Source organism: Dermacentor albipictus, chromosome 1 (genome assembly GCF_038994185.2).
Source record: "Dermacentor albipictus isolate Rhodes 1998 colony chromosome 1, USDA_Dalb.pri_finalv2, whole genome shotgun sequence".
Taxonomy (NCBI): Eukaryota; Metazoa; Arthropoda; class Arachnida; order Ixodida; family Ixodidae; genus Dermacentor; species Dermacentor albipictus.
In genome coordinates this window covers 507,899,446-507,924,555 of record NC_091821.1, presented here as the reverse complement: position 1 = coordinate 507,924,555, position 25,110 = coordinate 507,899,446, and the positions used below count along the sequence as shown (strand labels likewise).

Below are 25,110 nucleotides of genomic sequence, written 5' to 3'. Positions count from 1 at the left end.
GGACAAAGCAGTAACTGAAAGACGGAGGAACCTACAGCACCCATGTTGAAAAAAATTAGAAGGAAAATGATATATATGCATATTTAAGCTCACAATTTTCGCTCCAACATATAGAAAAAGAACGCATGCACTTAGAGCATAAAAAGGTTCATGTGCCTGGAGAATGCAGCGCAGTACAAAGAAGCGTCATGAGAACCGAAAAGTAGATCTTACTACGAATGCTTGCAACCTACAATCAGGCATGTGCCATGTCATGCCTTGAATGGATGAAATTCATAAATCTTACACACAAAGGAAGTTACCACCGCTCTTATTGGCTTCCTTAGGGGACTCCTCGAAGTTGAACTAGAAAAATGTACTCAGTGTCGAAAACAAAGAGAAGTAAGGCCCTATAGCGTTCTTCCTGAAACAAACAGCGCAAATAACTTCATGTATCAATTCTATGGGCACTACGCCAATTCATTGTACATTTATATTTGACAACCACCCAAACACAGACGAGAAGGATGAATTAAGGTAGGAACACAATGAACGCTGACTGAACTAGAAGTTTATTCGTGAAGACGAAGATTTTAAACACACTAGCCAACTTCACAAAAAAAAACCATGGATGCGCAGCAGAAACAGCCCAGCACAACAAAAAAGGACCGAAATACGTCCTGTAGAATAAACATGTGCGTCAAAAACATGAAAACTGAAAGGTTTGTCCTGTAAGTGATATTAACGAGAAGTACTGCAGCAATTCTTTCCCACTAAGGGTCACAGAAATCCTGCTTATGAATATTTCTTCGTGATGAATAAATAGTGCTTCCATAAGTCCTCTTGTGTTCTGGTCTTTGAGATGAAACAATCGTTCTTTCTGCTCTATACCGCAACACCAGAGGAGTTCCAGAAGCAATATTTATTGATTACAAACGAAACGAATGCATCACCAAGTTATCTGTTGCCCTTAGTGGGAAAAAGTTGCAGTTCTCAAAAGAGTATTTCTCGTTGGGTAGTATCACTTATCGGACAAATCTTTCGCTTTTTCTAAAGATTTGTCCGATAGTTCTCGTTTTTCACGCACGTTTATTGCACATGACATGGCTTTTTCATATTTTGTTCTTGTCGCACATGGCTGTTCTGCCACGCATGCACGGATTTTTACCTTTGCCAAGTTGACCAGTGTGTTTAATACCTTTGTCATCAAAAGCAAACTTTTAGTAGAGCTTGCGCTCGTGTGTGCTCCTACCTATTTCGTCGTCCGTCGTCCGCCTCTGTTCGTGCTGCTGTTTACAGTACGCACGTATCACTTGGTTAGGTTGGTAAACATTCTCACAAACAAAAGTAAATGCCTCCCCTCAAAAGGTAGCCCATCCTTTACTATTAAACCCCAGAGCAAATCGAAAGTACGCCTTCACAGCGTCCATGCGGCAGCTAGTAAACCACAGAGCAGCACAAAAAGTAGTTGAAAATCCCACTTGATGGAGAGTGGCAACAGAGATGCGAGCTTGCTAGTGAATCAGCCACATATCAACGGGTGTCTCTTGCACGACGCCAAGGTGCTTTTGGTGTAGAACACTTTAGCACCTGGGAATTAGCTGCATACGTAACCTGTGAGAAGGGAATGTGGACAGAAAACGAGATTACGCGGATTAAGAATCTGCCACACACTGCACATAACTACGCACGAAATAGAAGTACACACTATACTGGCAAGTAAAAATTTGCGACTCTTTACGAGTGCCGTCGAGAAAAGGAAGAAATGGGTTTCTACGGTAAATGTTAGCTAAAACACGCACAGCGATGTTTCACAGTGGGGAAAATATTCCCGGCTCTCTCGCAGAACCAAAGACCACATAGCCCATACCAAACAGATATCGAATCTTTGGGTAGAAGTCCAGTGGAAGGAATGACCTAAAGATACGCCGAGAGCGATGCGAGCGTGAGCGTGCCTGTACGAGTGAGCACTGGCAGTACAGAATCTGCGTTGTGTGACCCGTGCTTTCTTGATAACCGGCGGTGGTGACAATTGCAATATCGAACTGGCCTAGCGCCTCGGCAGCGAAGTTCTGCGAACCGCGATGTGGCGTCGCCGTGTCCGACTTTGCTTAACAGACATCGAGGGATGTGCTGCTCGCTGCAAGTCACGTCAATGCAACAGCGTCGACCGCCCACTGTTCAGCGCTGAATGTGTGTTTGGTGTGCTGTGCTTGAAACGAGTGGTGCAGCCGTGTAGCGGCGGTGGCGGAGGAGCAGAGTGGCTTAGGGACTCCGTATGTGCGTTCATAGACATGTGCTCCCGTCTTGGTCTCATTAGCGGCTGTCGCGGGATGGTGGTGTGCTAGCTCCTTGCCTAGTGTGAAGCTTACGACGCTAACACACAGCATGTTCACGTTTTTCCGCGCTATATGTCATTTGCATGACGGCCGAGTTGAAAACGAGACATATCTCCGTGTTCTTTGCGTTTGTGTGTTGTCAATTACTTTCTATTGTGGAAGTTCTGGGAGTCTTATTACGCAAGGAGTGCGAACGTAAACATAAACACAAATGTGTGTCTGAAATATTGAATTACCCATAATACCCTTTACGACTGATAAGTGGGCTACACGGCATGTGTGAATCAGCTACCGTATGTTACGACGCTCTTCCGTGTGGTAGACTGATGTATGGTGCGCGTTTATTTCTGCACTGTTGTAAAAAACATTTGTTTATTCACTCAATACAAATGTACGGCTTCTTCGCCGCAGTACACTTTAGTTACGCGGTGAAGCATACTAAAAGTGGGAGGGGGCCGCTATCCTATGTCTACTATGTCCACTTAGGCGACCTGAGAGGCGGCGGGTGCGCGAGTGTATAATTAAAGAACTCCTATTATGTCCAGTGACAGTGGCCCCTCTTCACTTTTAGTATGCTTCACCGCGAAATATTAGTGTTTTGCGAGAAAGATAATCGTAAAAAGCCTGATTATGCGACGTTTTTTTTTTGTAGCTTGCTACACCGCAATACAGGGGTGTGAATAAGCATTGTGTAGTAAAGCGTACTAAGAGTGGAAAGCGCACATAGGTTTACACTGTGCTCATCATTTTCAATTGTGCCATACTTTGCAAGTGCATCTGTGCTCGTGGTAAGCTTCATCGACTATTCATTGTACATTACAAATTCATATTGCAGGGAAACTTACTAAAGCACATTCGCCATTATGGTACGTGTTATTCACCTTCAATGCAGGAGCACAATGCGGATTCTTGCCCCTGCTTTTGGCTGGACTGCACATACTCTTTGAGAATTGATTCATTGTTGATAAGTGCACTGGTACTTTACTCTAAACTGGAGGGCTCAAGTTAGTATGGAAGCACAATTTTTATTAAGGGGAGATGTTGCCAAGATGGTCGCAGCACAGCTTTTTTTTTCTCCCAGGCACCTTTTCTACTTGAAGCTTCCATTGCAGTGTTTCGAGCCTCTTTGAACCAGCACATAGTGTATATAAAAATTGTACACTGATTGGGAACATCACCTAAGTTTATGCCTATCTATAGTAAAAAGAGGTAGCACGACCACACAAAATAAATGAAGGGGGTGGGCTGTAACAATACTAAGTGTTAAATGGTGCTTTATCCTTTTCCTTGAGTTTTCTGCTTTTGTGCTTTTTATGGATCCTCCGCAGTAACCACGCGAGTGCCGAACTTGAGCTTGTTGGTTTCAAGTCTCATGGTTGTTACTAACAGAAAAGTATGATAAACGAACAATGTATTGGAGGCATCCGTTCAGCTTTCTTGCCCCTTGGTGCTGCTTTATAAGCACCGTAAGCATCCAGGCCAACTAGGAAGGGAGGTTTGTTGCAATTGCTTCTGAACTTTATTGCCACCAAACCAACAGTGCTCTCAATGACAGATTTTGAACAGTAGAATGCTTGCACCCAGCAAAGTCTTAAGAAGGAAGCATTCAGGATGGGGGGGGGGGGCGCAAAATGGGCTTTTGAAGCTGGCAGCATTACTGAAGGAGCTTTGCCCATCTGCCCTTTTTATGGATAAACAAAGATAATTTCCTCTTTAAGAGCGATTGTTTCAGAGGTTGTTACATGGCAACAATGCTGGGTGTTTAGTAGCCTGTCTTTGCCCACTGTTAATAACCTGTTTCTTCTCCAGTGCCCCTGTGAAGTGCCTACTTTTTGGACACAATGTGCTCTCCATGCATGCATGCATTTTTAGCTTGTAAAGACGTCTATTACCCCTTGCCTCAAGCTGGTCGTTGCTGATGTCACCCAAGAAGGCATTGGGGAGTATCGCAATGTACGCTTACAAAACACTGTTGATACCAGTGAAACCAAATTAATGGAGCTGCTGTTGTTTTTTTGTCCACTCCATCCTTGTTAGTTACAATGAGCAATGTCCGAACAGATGGCATATGTAGTTGGTCGTGCATAGCCTGTGCACTAAGACTTGTTGGCATGTTATGACCTTAGCACAGTGTTTATATGTAAAAACCTTCTGATGTGTTGATGACTTCCTTCTGTTTATCATACTTTGCCTGATGGAGCCAGCAAGTAGTGGGTCAACCAGATGTTCAACAGGCTTCCCACTAGTTTCGCCAGAGTCTCCTTTACCAGGGTGCTGCTCATAGATATCTGTTTTCTTGACCTTGCACTGCACTTCAAGCATGGCCACACCAGCTAAACCTATAGCATGCGATCAAAAAAGTGCTATACATCATGTTGCTCCAAACTCGCGACATGTGCTACAAGGCCTTGAGGAACACCCTCATTTATTTACACTCTCATCATACTGTACGAAGCTTCGCATAATAAGTGCAAGAATTAACATCTGCTGGTATTTCAGTGTTGTTCCTGTCCAGCTTGCTGTAAGCTATCCTGAGTGTTTCAAAAGCAAATGACTGCTGCTGGACAAGAAGTGCTTAAAACAAGGGTCGCTATAACCACATATGTCACACGAAATGAAAAAGGCCACTGAGTATACAGGCGGTTTACTTCATATCCAACAAGCTTGGTTCTCCCTTTGCTAATGAGTGAACTCAACTTGCCCCGAATACAAGGCCAGTGACAAACTGTGTGCCAGATGCTGTGTCCCTGCAAAGCTGAAGATGTGTATGAGATCCTGACACCCTGCAGCGGCTTCTACACTGGACAAACAGGCTACTAGAAAAACGACTGGCTTTACTAATATGCTAATAACATGAAAACGGGCAGAAATTTGGCTATTCATTGGACCCAACTGCAGGTGCAAGCCACTCTTCCACCAGATGTGTGTTCACAGAAACTGGAGCGATACAAATACAGATAAAGACAATGATGTTTGAAAGTAGTAGAGTTGAACTATATTCTGCACAAGCAGTGCTACCTGCAGCACTGGTACCTTATAGCCACAATTCATGGCTGCACCACCATGCAAAGGCACTATTGAATTATTAACTTCTATAATAATTATGGTGGCCATATGTTGCAATTACATATCATCCACATTGTGTGCCATATGATTAAATTTCAATTATGATAGCCATTCCTAATCAGAACTGCAACAAAAGAGCAAATATAGGCAACAAATTGCAATTCAAAGAGACAAAAGACAACCAGTGCACAGCGTAAGTGACAGACTTCCTTTCATTGAAAAACAAATGTGACATGTGTCATGCCACCAGCAGTGGGTAGCAATCTTTCAAGCTTGGGTAACAGAGGCGAAACTTGGCAAAATGCTACAATTGCGCTGCAAAATGGCCTTGGACACAAAAAACGCCATTATATTGTACAGAATGAAAGGGCAAGACTCCATCTAAGAACAGTCTATGGCACCACATACTTGAAATGGTGTAAAAAATGTTGACATGCCCTACCCATAAAGAAAAAGCAACAACCACAGAAAGCACGCCTTAAAATACAATGTGCAGAGTCTGAAATCAACAAATAACCCGAGAAAGGTTTCACTAAGTCTTTCAACGATTAAAATTGTCAAACTGTCTCATCACTTCTTAATGAACCTGCACAGCTGAAAAGGAAGAAAAGAACAATAGCAGGGCTGCAGAAAATGCCACTGAATAAATATACTTTGCTTACCAATGGTACCTGTGGTTTAGTTGTGGTCTGTGTATAAACTTTTCTTGTTTAGAATGGTTTAGCGGACAGGGAAAAGATGACCATAAGAGCACCAGGTGTATGCATAGTCTATGCACAAAAAGGCACTGCTTTACTGTTTTTTTCTCGCTACTGCTATTCATGAGTAATTAAGTGCCTTAATAGCACTGCTAACATCCTACTGCAAAACACAAAATTGGGCAACTTGTGGCAGAAAGAAAATTGCAGTTTCACTCATAATGTGAAACAATGATGCAGTAGCTGCTGAAATATGCAGTGTTTGTTGAAGTGAACACTTGCCAATGCAAGTTGGTAACCTCCTTAAAAAGTAAAATAAGTAAGAGTCGTATTTATTTGTGGAGGTTGTGCCTCCCAGTGTTGAAGTAGAAAGACTTGGCTTTTCTTCCTCCTCTTGCATATCCGGACTTGGCCACTGATCTACACTAAAACAACCCTTTAGCTTCTTACTGCTGAATTCGTCTTGGTTTTCTCAAATCTATATTTGGGCTACCAATTGCTAGATCTCGCGCTTTGCTTGAGGAAAACAAGACACCAACAGCTCCATCCAGTAAATCTGAGAAGCCAAGCACTAGGAGAATATTAATGAAGCAGATGCACCCAATCATTGTAATCACATATAAGGAGAAAATTTAACATAAGACTGCCTTCACAAGTGGAAAGGTGATGTGCAAGAACTTGAAGGTGTGGATGCCAGCTCTATATACAGTACGCAGACATTAAGCAGGTGTTAGCCAATCATGGCACCTGTTGGCTAGATCACGCTCTCCGGGATCAGTATTCACCACGACTGTACCTTCAGCAGAGTGGCTGAAATGTAGAATTGTGGACTGCCACTCTTGATCGTATGCTTGAATCCTCGCAGCACAATGAGAACTTTATTTGCAATATTCTAGAAAGAAATTTGGGAATTTCAGTGACAACACCAGTAGACATCAGAACAACCAGGGGAGTTAGCCCATAGCAGCTATTGCTGTAAAAAAGAAGACTGGCATAAGCACAAGAATTGAAATGGGCATACTATATGCCTTTGTTCTGGCAGTGGTCCACTAGTTTGGTGCTACACTTAATGATCTCCACTGTCACTGGACATTACAAGAGTTCTTTAATTATACACTCACGCACCCACCGCCTCTCAGGTCGCCTAAGTGGACATACTACGCTGGCTGATAGCGGCCCCCTCCCATTTTTAGTACGCTTCACCGCGTAACTAAAATGTACTACGGCAAAGAAGCCGTACATTTGTATTGAGTGAATAAACAAATGGTTTTTACAACAGTACAGAAATAAACACGCACCATGCATCATTCTACCATATGAAAGAGCGTCGCAACATACTGTAGCTGATTCACACTTGCCGTGTAGCCCACTTATCAGTCGTAAAGGGTATTGTGGGTAATTCAAAATTTCAGACACACATACGTGTTTATGTTTACGTTCGCACTCCTTGCGTAATAAGACTCCCAGAACTTCCACAATAGAACGTAATTTACAATACACAAACGCAAAGAACACAGAGATATGTCTCGCTTTCAACTCGGGCGTCATGCAAATGACATGTAGCGCAGAAAAACGTGAACATACTGTGTGTTAGCGTCGTAAACTTCATACTAGGCAAGGAGCTAGCACACCACAATCCCGCGTCAGCCGCAAATGAGACAAAAACGGGAGCACATGTCTGTGAACGCGCCAACGGAGAACCTAAGCCACTCTGCTCCTCCACCACCCCCGCTGCACGGCTGCACCACTCGTTTCAAGGACAGCACACCAAACACAGATTCAGCGCTGAACAGTGGGCGGTTGACGCAGTTGCATTTACGTGACTTGCAGCGAGCAGCACATCCCTCGATGCCCGTCAAGCAAAGTCGGACACGGCGATGCCACATCGCGGTTCGCAGAACTGCGCTGTCGAGGCGCTAGGCCACTTCGATATTGCAATTGTCACCACCGCCGGTTCTCAAGAAAGCACGGGTCACACAACGCAGATTCTGTACTGCCGGAGCACACCGAGGCCAAAGCCGCTCTGCCTCACCGCACTACTCACGGCTTTCCACCAAGTAACACAGAACCTACAACCAACACACAAGCAACGCACGCACATTCACATGAGCAATGTTGAACAACGCGCGCTCCGAAGAACGATCGCGCCGAGGACGAACACGCCACGGCGTCGCTCGGCGCCAGCATCGTGCCTTCTCAAAAATCCCTAAACGATGCTGTCCCTAGGCACCTAGGATCAGGTCGCGTGAGTGATTTTTGTACGACAAATAGACGCACGCGTGAACCACCGCACAACTGCAACCGAATAACTGAGTCCGAAAGCCGTTCACAGCTTCACTATCGTATTCAGTTATAAAAACCTTTCAAACACAACATAACGGCACTTAAGAACCGCTAATTAATTAGCAATAATTTTTCATCAACTAACCTTCATAAAGTTTTAAGAATTATCTAATTTGTAGCGTAAACAATAAATACTACGACCAAAAAATGCGACTACGAAACTAGCGGTTACCGTGTGTACTGGTTGCAATAGTGAGCGCAAAGCGAAGCTCGATTGCACCCGCTTGCGCGCACACATACACACCCGAACGCTACCTTAACGTTTGTCATGCCACCTAGAAATAAAGATTACTATTAGTTTTGCTATTTTTACAAAAATAAAGCTCTTAAAATAGTTTGTAGCATCTTTGCAGATGACGAGGTGACAAGTAAGGTACGATAAGAGTCCGTTACCTGTATTTCTTTCATTTCCCTTTGGTGTTCTTAACTGAACATACGAGACCTGCAGGCTTGGGACATGAGAGGACGACAGTCCGACGAGGCTCAAATAAATCGCGTGCTTCTTGCAAGGCGAGAAACGGGAGCAGCCGCAGATACAGCGATTAGCTGTGATACTGTTGCGGCTGTTGCTGAATCCGAAGCTCTTTGAAGTCAATGGTTATAGCGGCTGCGTGCTGCGATCTCAAAGCGCGTTCATTCTTTGATCTCTATTACCACGGACATTGGATAAAAAACTATATTTGCTTTACGGACAGAGGGTACGTCGCAGGAAATTCGAAGACCTCACGCATGTATGTTTGTAGCGTGTACGCGTTTGAATCCTACTGTTCCCACAGTGCGTCCGATGATCGAAGGTAGCGTCGTCGCCTGTCGGCACCTGTCTTATCGCCGGCCGCGCTGCCGCCGTGTCTACTTTTGGGGAACTCCACATGCGCGTAGTCACCATGTTTGCAAGTGAATTTCGCATTCTTCTGCTCCCCGAAACGGGCTCATTTCGGATCGTACCAATGGTTATGTCATCTAGTGTATGTTAAAACGACCATGGCATTTGTACACCGGCGAAGAAATAAATCGTTATGAACTTGAGCGCTCATGAATCTAGTCTAACGTTGCAGTTTTTACGTAGCGAAAATGGCTACGAAAGTGGGGCGGTCCCGGAGATTGGCGCTTCAGAGCGCCAGCTGTAGCAACAGCACCAGGAAGTGCCACGCGGCGCACACGCCAAGCATTTCAGAGCTTACTGGCTTTCGAATGAGAGGAGTATGCGCGCGCTCGTGGCCTATTGGTTAGAGCACCGGGCTCGACGGCCGACGTTCGATTCCACCCCATCGGTCACACATAATTTTCTTTTAATGAAAGCGAGGCGAAAGAAGAACCTACCTGCCGCAAAGTGTCAGGAATGAGGTTGGAACGCATCGCAAAACATGTTTGGAATGTCTTCATGTGCGAGTCCTAATTATTGTATACTGGACTCAACTGCTACACAACAAAAAACAACTAGAAAAATCAACACAAATTACCCACTAAATTGTTTATTGAGAACACTCAACGCTAATATTGTTGTGCAAGGGTTTAGTGAACTCAATTGCTCTTGAAAATTTCTTGAAGTGTGTTGTTTCAACAATTGCCCAACAATATATCAATGGTTCATCAACAGTCATTTTTGTACGGGCGTGGCTTCTGGCTGTCGTGGAAGTGGTATTCGCTTCACCCAGACAACGGGTGCCAGCGTGTGGTTGTTGCGTTTTAGCCTTTCCACCACACTGCTGCGCCTCCTTGACAATGAGGACCCAGATGGAGCCTTTTCTGTTGACCACGGGCGTCCGGCAGGCCCACTCGAGTGTCGCGGGGTGGAAGACGATGACGTTGAAGACGACGATGATGATGACGATGACAAGGAGCCGTGCCCTGACGATTTTCCTTCACCCGCCGGGTGGAGCACGGACGTGTCATCAGTGTGGTCACCCCGATCTGCACACGAGGAGGGCGTGCAAGACTCGATTCTATTCTCAAGAACAGACGCTGCAGCGAAAATTCGTGTGCTTGCAAATGAAGCCATCAAAGCTTTATGGAACACACCAAGCTTAAAGCATACAAGTCTACACCGACTGGACCCATCCCTACGACTTCGACCCTTATCTGGACTCTCTCGACTCGAAACAGCAGTACTTTGCCGACTGTGGCTTGGTGTCGCCTACACAAGATCCTTCGCCTTCAGAGTCGGTATGGACGACAGCACGGCTTGCAGACACTGCGGCGGCAAGGAGACTATCGAACACGTGCTTTGCCACTGTCCTAGATACAGCGCGCACCGGCTGTCACTAGCGACCGCCTTGATGACAGGCCACTTTCAGAACAGTCAGTTTTGGAATGCTGACGTGAACTCTCGTCACAGCAAAAGTCGGTCAAGTCTTTGTTGACTTTTCTACGTGACAGTGGCATATTAGAAAGACTATAACGACCCCACTTCGTCCCTTTTCATATTTTTTTGTCTCACGCTTCTATTTTTGTCACGCTCTTCTTCCCGTCTTTATTTCCCCTTTTCCCTTCCCCTAGTGCAGGGTAGCAAACCGGACATTTTAAGTCTGGTTAACCTCCCTGCCTTTCTCTCATTTGCATCTCTCTCTCTCTCCGACCAAAGGTGTCAATGTTCCCATGCCGCTGCTCCAAGTGATTTCGCACAGCCGGTGGTTTTGTGACTTGGTTACATATGTCACACACAACTAAATAGAAATCCTCTCACGCTAGACAAAATACGAACAGTTTGATATCCTCTTTTCCTAATTTCATGGCACTGCTTGCTCTTTTCGCGGTCTCTGCCTCTGTATCGGCTTCTTCGTTTTCTCGACTCCTGAAGCAGATAGTTTCGGCCCAAGAATTCCATGACTGTCCTTTAGTAGCCGACACACTATTAGTAGCCGCCATTCTGTGAAGATCTTTCAATAGTTTGGCAGTAGAAGGGTATTAGTCTTCTACCAGTTGGAAGTGGTGTCGCAGAGTTGCAGCAAGGAGAAAGGGACTGCCGCAGGCGCCAGAAGGAACACTTGTGATGCGCAGTTCTTCAATATTGGAAGACCCTTCTTCAAACCAGAAGTAACGAAACGCGTTTCGGTTTTGTTCAGCCAGCGATATTTGAAGAAACGCTTTTTCGATGTCAGCGGAAATTCCAATCTTGAAGCTGCGAAACTTCAGCAGTAAGTCGAGGATGTTGGGGTTCAAATTCGGCCCTGTCCACAAGACATCGTTGAGTGAAGGTGAGTCCGAAGCATGAGAAGTGACGTCGAATACCACCCGTACTTTAGTCGTAGTTCTGTCGCGTCGCACTACTGACCGGTGTGGCATATAGTACGTGATATGTTCACTCGTACTCTTTAACGCGACATCTCGGTTATTTTTAAGCTGGTAACAATTGCTGCGTCATGGCAGTTCAACTTGATAGCGACCATTGTTTCTAACAGTTGTTTCCACGAAGTTCTTCAGGACGTGTTCGTCATCTTTCGAAAGTCTGTCTTCGTTAGTCAATCCCGCATGTTCTACTTCCCAGAAAGACCTCAGTTGCTGGGAAACGTTGGCTTCCGTTAGGCATATATTGAAGTTCCTTATGGTATCCGGCTTGTGAACATTAGGTGGACTTTTCGTATCTCCATGAAGTGTCCATCCCGTGATAGTTTCGATGGCTGTCAAGGAGTCGTCCAGTCGATGAATTCTACTACTGACAAGCTGCCAGTAATAGTCTACACCTATAAGGACGCTTATTACAGGCTCAGGCGAGACTTGAACTGCGTTCACCTCAGCCAAACGTAAGTTCTTGCTTTTCAACTTTGCAAGTACATTTGTCTCTGTTAATGCTGACAAGTCATTGCATATTTCGGGAACTTCTATAGCCTCTACTTCAAGTGAGTTTGAGTTGTACTGGCTATGCAGCGTGACTCATACTCTCCGATATTATTTCCGCGGTGCTGAAACGTTTCCAAATACCGAGATGGTGAGCTGCTCTTCGGCTAACACAGTGGCTTTCAGCTTCCTAGACAATTCGTCCGTGATGAAGCTGCGTTGACTGCCTCCATCAATCAACATTCTTACAAAGCATTTGCTTCCAGTGCCCAGAGCCCAAACTTGGGCGGTCTGCAGAAGAACTGTGCAGTTTGGCGAATCTGTTGAGCTGGAAACAGTTGTCTGCGTTTCTGTATTCTTCTGCTTCCATATTGGGTCGCACATTGTGGTGATATGTCGCCCCTTGTATTTCGCACAGCTTAGTCTCTTCCAGTTTCGACATTCCTTCGCTTTGTGAAATTGTCTAGTGCAGCGGAAACAACATCCTAATTTGCGTAGTTTCTCTTTCTTCTCGTCTAATGTTAGTTCCACTGGGCAGACATCCACCGAGTGATCTTTGTCTGTACATAATGTACAACTCTATGAAGTCAGTTTCATGGTTAACATAGATGTAGAACCTTGGAAATGCTCATTAGATTGTCTTTTGGCTGTTGAGGCTTGTTCTCTCTTGTCAGAAGTCATCATTATAGTTTGTTCCCGGCTTCTTACTTCAAGGCTCAAGAAGTCTAGAAGAACAGACATTTCATTTAGCCTGTCATTAGTAACGCCTGTACTTGTCGAAAACAAGATGCGCTGATTATAACGGAGTACCATTTCTTGCGGAAGATTTTGTATTATAGCAGTTTTCAGAAGCACTCCACATTCTTTTTCTTCGACGCCAAGGTTGTGCAGGGATCTCACGCGCGTCTGCACTTCTTCATGCAACCTTTGACGCCCTTCGAAATCTTCGCAAGAACGAACTTTACGTAGGTTTAGAAGACGACGCATGTGGTCGTTAACAATCAGTGACTTCTGACCAAATCTTACATTGAGAAGTTCTATAGCTGTGACATAGCTTTCGTTAGTTGTCGACAGGCCGCTGATGACACCTGCAGCTTTACCCATCAAGCAGCTCCGAAGATATTTCAATTTGGCTACATCTGTGATATAACAGTTCTGGTGAACAGTAGACTCAAACTGATCCCAAAGCTCTGGCCATTTATTGGGGTCACCATGAAACTTCGGTACATCGAGCTTAGGCAGCTCAACGTGCGCGCCTGCTTGATGAAAGTCATCATGAGATGCGTGCGCAGTCGTTGTTTGCTGAGCGGATAAAGTGCGTTCAGGGCGGGATTTCGCGAGGGCGATAGATTCTTGATACTGTCCGACGCTTTGAAGCTCACCCTCAAGGTTATCATCGGTAAGATGCTCTTCTACTTGGTTATCAAGGTCCGTAAGCATAGTTTCCTTTATCTTCAATAGGTTAAGATGATCGGTCAGCTCAGCATATCGCGTTGGTTCCGTTTGCATAAGAGTTGTCATGTCGTTGATGATCCTGGTGACCGCCGCTCGCACGGTAGCACGCTTCCGTCGTAGTCTTTCCATGTCGTCACGTCGGGAATCGGTGGCTTCGTGATGACGCGTTCTTCGATTCTGTCGCAGCGTCGTCGCGTCGGTCGGTCGTCCTCTTCAGGAAGCTCGCTTCATCGCCAGGGTTCTTCAACTGTAGATCTGATATCCTGGTCACGGCACCATATGTTGAAAACCAGGAAGCGGAGGCGAAGTAGAGAATGTCTTCTTTATTCGACGCTTCCTAAAAACAACTAAAAAATATGCAGGCGCGCGCTCGGCTCCACACTCGCTTCTAACTTGGGCTTCTTCTCATCTTTTTCGGAGCATAATATTTAACAGGTTGTTGGGGCCACAGACGTGTGATAATACTCACTAGACGATTGCGGCACACGGACGTATATATTTTAATTCGCAAGAGTAAAAGGTTCAGAAACACAAGAAGAAATTTAAGGTGAGTGAAAGCACTTTCAAAAGCCAGGCAATCACGTATGTGCCTGCATCCAAAATGGACACCCAGTCCGGCGTTCTTTCTCGCGCTGCCTTCTTGCTTCCCGAAACAAGCTTGCCGAAAAGACAACCAAGTGCTTGGTTCTGATTCGGCGTGTCTGCGCACCCGAAGGGCTGGACGTCGGTTGCGCTGCAATAAGCTCTGAGCTTCGCATTCGCCGTCCTCATGTCATGCGTGAAGCCGAATTTACGATCAAATTTTGCGACGTTCAACACAACCTTATGTTTTCCTTAACACCTTACCCCCCCCCCCCCCACCGAAAAGGAAATTACACCATTTTTCATTTTTCCATACAAATGGTTGATGTTCTCCATGACTGTCTTACTTGCAGAAATTCACACATACCGCTACACTGTTCCATTAGCACGTAAACATAGGTGAAATGCTATGTCTTCAAGGTTCACAGTGTTGTTGCTGCGTAACATTGAGGCTCAAATTACATTTCAGCAGACAATGAGTGTATTCGAACATTCGCATGAAAGTATTTTTCGTTTTCGTATCGAACAATATTTTCTAAATAGCTTCCGGAAAACACTGTCTTTATCATTTTTATCAGAAATCTTAAATAATTTTTTTTAAATATGCCTATATTGTTTTTCAATAATGACCATATCAGGCATTTGTAATAGCTTGAGTATTGTGAATATATTTTGCGTTTTTGAATTTTGTTTCTCGCATTTAGTATGGCTGTGTTCTGGAAAATTGAAATGGCCAGTAAATTGGCCCTTTCTCACAGTCAGTCTGTGTCACCAACTGCGATAACAGCCATAGCTTTCCCACAGCTTTCTAGAAGCTATACATGTGCAGGGTATCCCCACTATACTGTACCAAGATTTAAAGATATGAAAATGCCACGTAACTGGACAGAACCGAGGTAATGTGCGCCGCCGCTTTTGCATTCTTGCAAGTATCTTTTGCATTCCGCTTAATTACATAATAGTCATAATTATTTGATTAAATTATCCAACAACATATTAAATATATACGAATACATATAAATTGCAATACATAAACGCGTCTCTCCGGGCGTGAAAGAAGCCCGCGCATACACGCAAAGTGCCTAGAGTGACCAGTCGCGCGTTAATTTTGCGTGCATTCGCGGGCTTCTTACCCGTTCGGACAAAAACACTTGTAAGTAGCGTATGTAGCACGTATTAAGCAACAGAAAGTTGTATCGGGAGTGTTTCATGTTGCTATACAATTTTCGCATTGATACTTTTCATGTAATTATAATATTTGAGATGTTGAATAATTAATTCTGGCTAAGTATGTAAATTAGACGGAATGCAAAAAATACTCTCAGTATCTCCGAGTGACGGCAAACAACATTATCTTTGTTCTGCCCAGCTACATGGCATTCGCGTCGTTTTAAACTCTGGCTAAAGTTAGCTGGGACACCCTCTATATATAAAATAGAATTCCAGATGGCCCAGCATAATACTTGGGTCTGCTGGCTCCGTCACTTTCATGCGCGGCAGCCTGGGTGAAACCGCAAGATTCGTACATTTTGCAAGCGCTTAATTTCCCACAAACATCACATTTGGCGAACGCCGAGTTGTACACAACGCGCCCATCGAATACACGCATCGAAAACATCACGACGATGATGCTTCGTTATGTCCCCAATGCACACTTGCTGACTTAATCCTGAAACTGGCCAGAGCCTCCTCACCATCGAGACGACCTCAAACGTGCAGACTGCAGCCGGGGTGACGCGGCACACGGAGGCCAAGGCCGGAACGGGTATCGGAGGCCGTCACCAACTCGGCGGGTCCCAGACGCCGCCGACGAAGTGCTCCTCAGACCCGGCGAGCTCGCCTGCAAGAAGAGCCAGGGTACCGTGAAGCTCTACGTAGAGGCCGCTCCAGGTATGAAATCTGCTTCGTTCAAATTTCTTCACGAACTGCCATGGCGAGCAATTAGAAGTGCACCGCGGAGAGAAACATTAAAACCCAGGCGTCATTAGTATCTATCGATTTGTTGCGTACATCTGACCGCATTTCTCACGTTTTGTTATCGGCGGCCATCGCTATATCTCTGGCGTGCATGTGCAATGCCGTCATTTTGTATGTGCGTCTTCGCAATAAAATTCCGATTTTCTTTCTCTGTATGTGCGCCTTGCGACGGCAATGTAATCCCATTTCTGCCTAAGGTCTTTGTTGAGAGTGGAAATTACGTGAACATAAATGAAAAAGCTGGAGCTGGTAATCTATTCCTTGAAACATACAACTGCTTTATTTAGTGGAAGATGGCTAATTATAATTCGAGAAAATTAATTCGGAATTGCATGCCTGTTGTTTATATTTTGTTCTTTTGATATTCCCGACGAAACAAAAGCGCGTGATAGGCAGTGTGGCGTCGAAAATTGGAAAGCTCTTTCTCATATTTGAGCCGCTTGGCGCCGGAAAAATTATGAAATTTGCTCTGGGTGCAGTCTTGGGTAACGTTAGGGCTATAATTTAACTGCGATCACAACGAATTCGAAATAATCAGAGTTGTAAAAATTGTGAGCATTGTATGTCCAAAAAACGGCACAAGCACGCGAACATAACTTAAAATTAGGCATGCGACATCCACGTGCCTTGGGCGAGAAATATCGTTGGCGAATAAGACATGGTGAACAAGAATAATAGCGATAAAAATACAGGAGACTTCAGAAATGGAAACGAAGTAAGCTACTCTGGTTTTAGATATTTGATACAGTAGAGAAAACAAAACTAGTCATCCAACCAATGAGTAAAAAAAGCGATATGCAATGTAAGAAACAACACGAAGTTGTTTACGCACACTTTACACACACACACACACACACACACACACACACACACACACACGCACAAACACACACAAGTGCACGCAGCGTGAAATCAGTTAGAAAGAAACTTGGCATAGGACAAACCAAGATGTATGCTCTGAAAGAGAAGCAGGGTAATATCATCAGCAATCTCGAAGATATAGTAGAAGAAGCGGAAGAATTCTGTGCTGACTTGTGCAGTACCCGGAGGAGTCAGGACACCTCCATTCGAAACAGTAATGAACAGGATACAGAAACTCCTCCTATAACTAGCGATGAGGTCAGAAGGAGCTTGCACGACATGAAACGAGCAAGAGTGGCAGGAGAAGATTAAATAACAGTCGATTTAATAAAAAATGAACGAGACATAATGCTTGGAAAAGTGGCGGCTCTTTATACGAAGTGTCTATCGACTGCAAGTGTCCCAGAAAGCTGGAAGAATGCAAACAATATACTAATTCACAACAAGGAGACATTAAAGAATTCAAAAATTATAGGCCCCTTAGCTTACTCCCAGTATTATATGAAATATTTACCAAAATAATCTCCAATATAATAAGGGCAACACTGGACTTTAGTCAACAAGGAACAAGCTGGCTTCAGGAAGGGATACTCTATAATGGATCACACGCATGTTATTAATCAGGTTATCGAGAAATCCACAGAGTACCATAAGCCTCTCTATATTGCTCTTATAGATTACGAAAAGGCATTTGATTCAGTAGAGATAGAAGCAGTCATAGAGGCATTACGTAAACAAAGAGTACAGAACGCTTACGTAAATACCTTGGAAAATATCTACAGAAGTTCTATAGCTACCTTAATTCTACACAAGAAAAGCAGGAAGATACCTATAAAGAAAGGGGCCCGCCAGGGAGCCACACTCTCTCCAATGCCATTCACGGCAGGCATGCTTGGAAGAAGTATTCACGCTAATAAACTGGGAAGGCTTAGGAGCTAAAATCAACGGCAAATATCTCAGCACCCTTCGACTTGCCAATGATATTGTCATGTTCAGCAACACTGGGGACGAGTTACAAAAAATTGAGGACCTTAACAGAGAAAGTGTAAGAGTGGGGTGGAAGACTAATATGCAAACGACAAAGATAATGATGAATAGCCGGGCAAGGTAACAGCAAGAGTTCAAGATCACCAGTCAGCCTCTACAGCCTGGGAAGGAGTACGTTTACCTAGGTCAATTAATCACAGGAAACCCTGATCGTTAGAAGGACATTCATAGAATAAAAATGGGTTGGATTGCATAATGCAGACATTGTCAGCTCCTGACTGCAAGCTTATCATTATCATTGAAATGGAAGGTGTACAATCAGTGCATTTTACCGATGCTGGCATATGTTGCAGATACTTGGATACTGACAAAGAAACTTGAGAACAAGTTAAGGACCACGCAATTAGCGATGGAATGAAGATTGCTAGACATTGGGTTAAGAGAGAGAAAGAGAGCGGTTTCCATCAGATAGCAAACGGATATAGACGATATTCTATTTGACATCAAGAGAAAGAAATGGAGTTGGGCAGGTCATGTAATGCGGCGGTTAGATAACCGTTGGACCATTAGGGTTACAGAATGGGTACCAAGAGAAGGGAGACGCAATCGAGTACGACAGAGGACAAGGTGGAGCGATGAAATTAGGAAACTCGCGGGCGCTAGTTGGAACCGGTTGCCGAAGGACAGGGGTAATTGGAGGTTACAGGGAGAGGCCTTCGCACTGCAGTCGAATAATAAAACGGGCTGACGATGATGATGATGATGAAATAAATTTTAGGGAAATATGAAAGGAAGTTTGATGGCCACATGTTTGATGCCAGTTAGAAGCGAGCTTCAAATGTATATGACAGTGAATTTTTCGTTATAAGTGCTTATTCTGGCTAAAATTATGTAACCCTACCTGGAAATGCTGCGATCTTTGTGTTTCTTGATATTTCAGCGTAGAAGGTGTTCGTGAGCAGGTTAATGTTGCCTGCGATCAGCGAGGCTATTTTTAGTGAAAGAGTATGCAATCGGCAAGATATTAAGGTGGCGCGAGACTTTGAAAGGCGGCATAAAAGAATTGGTATCAGAGTAGTCGTAAACATGGATGTTCTTTTTATCTTTATATGGTGTCAGTTATAGTACAGCTGTGCCTAAAGCTCAGAATCTTTAGAAAAATGCATTTCATTCCTTGCGCTGTTTGTGCATAGCTTCTTTCACGGAACCATTAGTCGCAGAGCTATCGAATTTTGCGAAGTGAAGGTCAGAGGTACGCTACACAAGTTAATTTATGCTTATTTTAATGCATAAAAAAATACTAGCGATTCGTTTTTCATTTTCTTTTTTTGCTTAGTTCAACTGCCGACGTGACATGCTTTATATTAAAGCGAAAGATCCTTTGCCTTCCTCCCTGCTGCCACGGTTGCTGCTGCAGCTACTGCTGTCTCACGCACCGCTTCGGGGGTTGGTGCAGAGCGTACCTAAGCATGACAGGAGCGCGGCAGAGCGCAAAGGCGAAGGAGGTCGACGACTTGCGCGAGCAGTCCCCTCAGCTGCAGATCGTGGTGTGCAAGGCGCCGGAGGTGCCTGTACCTGACAGTCACGTACAAAGAGCCGTTGCGGCTGCTCATGAGGCTATACGGACAATGAGCCTAGAGAAACGTTTCGAGGATGTAGAAGTAAACAGGGAAGTGAGAAGGTGTGGTGGTTTTGAATGAGACAGGATCCACTTCAATCACAGACTTGGACGAGAAGTGGCTGGTGACAAGCTCATCACGCGGTTGCTTTTTTAGGGGGCCCACGGGCGCTCAGGAGGCGAGAGTAGGTAGTAATGAAGAAGGTCCCCTACGGGGACTTCAGAAGAGAATCGCCGTCGATAACAGAAAAAAGGAGGAAAGCAAGAAAAAGAGCTCGCCATGCAATAGGCTACATAAACACGCAGGGCGGCAGAAGAAAGGAAAAGTAGTCAGAGATTGAGGAGCAGTTAAATAGAGAACAAATAGGGCTGTATGCGGCTACAGAAACGCACCTTAGAGACTCAGAAGAGCCGCCAGTTATTGAGAATTATGTTTGGGATGGTGCAACAGAACTAAGTCGGAAAGAAAGGGTGGGGGAGTCGGAACGCTCATCCATCAGGGAGCCAAATGGAAAAGAGTAAATTCAAAATGTAAAAAGCACCTTTGGTTATCAGGTACAATGAGTGGAAGGAAAACTTCGCTGTGCGTAATGCATTTCTGGACCGCGAAAAATTGCACAGACAAGAATCAAGAGTTAGTGGAATGCCAAAGTGCTGATAATAATGCTTTCAGGAATGATGCCGAAATTATCGTATTAGGTGACACGAATGTCCACATAAAGGATCAAGATGGCTATAGCGACAGCAACGGGAAGTCAATGCTAGATCTTTGTGAGCAATATATCCTCGTTATTGTCGGTAACGATGATATGAAATAACGAGAATAACCAGCAATAACAATTAATTACTGTCTCATGACAGAAAGAATTCATAATAAGTTGACAGAAATGCTCGTCCACGAGGAAGGGTATAGTAGCATAGGGAATGACGATAAACGCATCATGTTGAAAACCGGATATGCAGTTGGGAAAGAGAGCAAGAAGTGCAGAACAGTCAGTCCAAATTTTAACGCTGAAAAAATAACAAATATATTCCCTAGAGTCAAGGAAGAACTAGGCAAATGGCCAAGCAGAGAGGGGGAATATAGTGAGCTTCACAGCGTCGGGACGGATGACCGTGGGGTTACGTCCCGGCTTGCCAAGTATGGCTCGGCCCGCTGGGGTACCGGAGAGTCTGAAAAACTGAGAAAACTCTTGGGCTTGAACAATCTCTTCGAACGTGTTGTGAATTGCCTAATTGAGGAAGTCTTTTGTGTGCGTTCAGACGGGAAGGCCGAGGGCAAGCTTGACGACACTTCTGATTAGGGCATTGATTGTTTTGCGCTCCGACACGAGCCAGTTTTGCATAGCCCCTGAATAAGTGAGGTGGCATAGCACGAAGGCGTGGGTAATCCGGATCAGATTGTCCTCCCTGATTCCGCGGTACCTATTGGCGATTCTTCGGATCAGGCCGAGGGCGCTGTCGGTCTTGGAACAAATGCGTTTGGGGGCGGCTTCATTGGCCCCATTCGACTCGTAAACATTCCTAGGACCCTCATAGTGTCTACCCGCGGTACTTCTTACCGGTGAATAGTGTAATGTGGCTCTCCGTTGCTGGCTTCCAGGACCGGTGAGAACTACCTCTGGGCCTCTTCTCGTAGAACAAGAGCTCGGATTTAGCGGACGGAATACGCAGAGAGAAACAACATGTTCGTTGTAAAGGAAAAAAAGAAACCGAAAAGCTGGTGAAACAGGGAGATACGAGAAGCGATCGCCGAATGACAGAAAGCATCCCGAGAGCACAGGCAGGCAAAGAAGGCGCAGATGCCGCAGGATGAAGAAGCCAGAAAATGCACAATATACCGGCAGAAAAAGTATATGGTTCAAATACTGGTGCAAGCAAAATTAAAAGGTGAAAGTGAACGTTGGTTGTCAGAAATACGTGAGAAAAAGAAGGCCGCACCTAGAGTATTTTGGAACCACATAAACTTATGAGACAAGAAGTCTAAAACAATCCAACAACATATGCTAGATGAAGATGAAAACAAACTGGAAGGGGACGCGGCGTTAAGTTACATTCTAAAAATAACAGCCGAGTCTTTCAATGCAATGACGAGGTTGAATTCGAGAAAAAAAAAGAGCATGAAAGAGAACCAGATGAAAAGAGAGCTAGTACTGACAAATTGCAACTGGATGAAAGCCGAAGAGAAAGTTCCTAAGCGCATAGCCACAGCGCTAAACGAGGTTCCCGTTAGGCTAATTTATGAAGTAGGACCAAAAAGTAAAGAAGTCTTGTTGAAGGCAGTAGGAAAAACCTTAAAAGATAGACGAATACCAGACAGTTGGCGAGAAAGTAGAAAGAATTTAATTTATAAAGGTAAGGGGGAGAAAGATAGAATTCACTCGTAGAGAACGTTGGCCATTACATCGGTAAAACACAGGTTAGCAATGCAGGCAATTCAGTTAAAGCTGCAAGCATGGGCAGAGAATAATGGCCATATTGGGAGAAGTTCAAATTGGCTTCAGAATCGATAGGCGCCTGGATGATAACATATTTTTCCTTAGTCATTCTACTGAAATATTCAAAATAGAAAGTACACCGTAATGTGTGGCTTTTTTTAGACATTAGACAGGAGTGTATGACAACGTAGACCGCAACATGTTGTGGGACATTCTGGAAGGGGAAGGCTTAGGTGACGATTGTCTACTACTTTTGAGAGAGATTTACCTAGAAAACGCCGTTTTAGTTGAATGGAAAGGGATGAGGAGCGAGGAGAAAGTTGATATCAACAAGGGACTGAGGCAGGGGTGCCCTTTATCCCTACTGCACATGGTGAGGATGGAGAGTTCGCTAGAAGGTAGTATTATCACGTTTAATCTCTCATACAAACGGGTAGGTACAGTAGTAGAGCAGCAGCTTCCGGGGTGATTTAATGCGGACGACAATGTGTTGCTAGCTAACTAGCTAACAGACAAAGTGGTATGCTACGTGTGGATCATATCTGTGGACAGAAAGGCGAGAATACAGGTCTCAAATTTAGCATGAGAAAATCAGGTATTATGGTATTCAATGAAAACAGGGAACAGAGCAACAGATAGTGTCAATACAAAGCCAGGATATACCTAGGGTAAACGCATATAAATACTTTGGTATATGGACAAACGACGGCAATACATACATGGAAACTCAGGAAAAACAATAACAGCAAAGGGGAAGAGAAATGCAGCCATAGTGAAACAGAGCACTATGTGGATACAATAGGTACGAGGTGCTCCGGAAGTTGCGGAAAAGTGTAATGGTTCCAGGACTTACTTTTGTAAAGGCGGTTGTTTGCTCGAAGTAAGAGGTACAATCAGGACTCGATGTCAGCCGCAGGTCAGTGGGACACCTCGCATTGGGTACTCACGGGAAGACTACAAATGAAGTTATGCAGGGTGACATGGGCTGGACAAGCTTTGAAGGGAGGGAAGCAAAGAAAGATTGATTATGAAAAACGAGTGAGGAGTATGGAAGAAAGTAAATTGGCTGGGAGACTGTCCCAGGTATTTGTACAGGAAAAACATTGATTCACGGTGGATGAAAAGAACTCTAGGAAGCTTACCAGCAAGTATGCAGTCAGCATAGTGAGCAACACAGAAACAAAGAACGTCAGGTGGAAGTCAGAGAGGCTGAGTTTATGTCATGGGTGGCGGCAATGGAAAAGAAACCTGCCATGAGTAAAAAACGAAATGCGGAAAGAAGCAATTTACAATAGCTCAAACGGGAGCTCATTACTTTTCGAAGCGAGGTCACGATGCCTTAGAACACTCACTTATAAAGCGAGATACACACAGGGAGAAGAAGCATGTGCTTGCTGCGGTAAAGCTAGGGATGCGATGGAGTATGCTTTATTAGAATACGAACATGTCAGCCCAGCGGTCAATTTAGGCGCCTCTGGCCTCCTTGAAGCCCTTGGGTTCAAGGAGAGCAGAGGGAAACTAAACATGTCCGCAATAGTGATTAGTAAGAGTGATTGCAAGATTGCTGGAAGAAAAGTAGGGAAACGACAAACAACGGAGGCTTACAGAAAGCAAAGTTCCAAGTAGGGGTTCAGAAAGTTTTGCGATGAGAATTCACGGTGGGTTTTTATTTACTTTTCTTTTTTTTACCATAGTGTTACGCGCGAACCGTTTACCTAAATATGCAAGCCACCTCAAGGGAAACGGCTGGCGTTTATTCCAGGAGTGGTGCAAAGGTAGCCCGCCGAACGTCGTCGTCCTCTTTCTCCACCCCCCGTCCTTTTTTGTCATTCGCTCTCCTCATTGGCAGACGAAGCCCACCGGGCAAGTCAATCAGTCGCTCGTTAATTTTAAGGCTTCAGGCGGGCAATGTGGGGCTTTGGCCGAGTGTCGTCCACTGTTTGTGAGGCGTGCAATGCGATAGTTAGCCTCGCTAAGGCGTTCAAGTATAATGTAAGTTCCAACATAGTGTGCCAAGAAATTCTGGCAGAAGCCGCGCTTCCGTAATGGCGTCCAGAGCCAGGCAAGGTCACCAGGATCGAAATATACATGCAGGCGACGGCCGTCGTAGCGGATCTTTGGGTACGTAGCCGAGCAAGGCGTCGCGCTTCTGCTCGACAGAGGATCTTGGTAATAGAGTCATCGTCATGAGCGAAGTAAGGAAACATGGTGTCGAGCGTGCAGCGAAGTGGCCGAGCATAAAGCAGAAAGAACGCTTAGTAACCGGTGGTCTCATATCTTCCGGTGTTGAATGGATAGGTAACAAAAGGCAAAACACTGTCCCAGTTCTTATGTGCGAAATCGACATACATTAATAGCGTGGTGACAAGCGTTCTGTTTGTACGTTTAACCAGACCATTGATTTGTGGATGGTATGGCGTCGAATGCCGGAAGCTAGCTGAATACAAACGAAGGGTCTCTTCAACTGCGGTAAATTGTCTCCCACGATAGCTAATTATAATTCGAGGAGGCCAGTGTTGGCGAATGATGGAATTTAATAGGAAAAGGCAGACTTCTGCTGCTGTTGCCGGTGGCAGCGCTGCCGTCTCACAATAACTGGTCAGGTGGTCTACAGCCGCAGTAATCCAACGATTGCCGTTGGAGGATCGCGGGAAGGGGCCCAGGAGATCTATACCAACTTGTTCGAAATGGGCGCTGGAAGGCGTAACTGGTTGAAGTCGACCATGTGGTGTGCTTGGAGGTCGCTTGTAACGCTGGCGTTCGGTGCAGCTGGCGACGTACCGTTCGGTATTGCGATACATCTTGGACCAGTAAAACACTCTTGAGTACGGTAGAGCGTTCCTGTAGAGCCAAGAAGATGGCCAGAGGTTGGATCGTCCTAGATGGCGCAGAGTTCTTCACTGCGGAGGCTCTTGGGTACAACCAAAAGGTAGCGCGCGCCAGTGGTCGAGCAGCTCTTCTTATAGAAGACGCCATCACGCAGGCGAAAAGCG

General features: G+C 44.9%; 1 protein-coding gene across 1 annotated transcript in view; it reads left to right on the top strand.

The window, feature by feature from the left end:
• LOC135907591 (uncharacterized) overlaps positions 1 to 25,110 on the top strand; it is an 81,424-nt gene that overhangs the window by 12,707 nt on the left and 43,607 nt on the right. Inside the window, exon 2 of the mRNA XM_065439274.1 lies at positions 15,956 to 16,126. Coding sequence (XP_065295346.1) covers positions 15,956 to 16,126 — 171 coding nt within the window. The remainder of the gene's footprint in view (positions 1 to 15,955; positions 16,127 to 25,110) is intronic.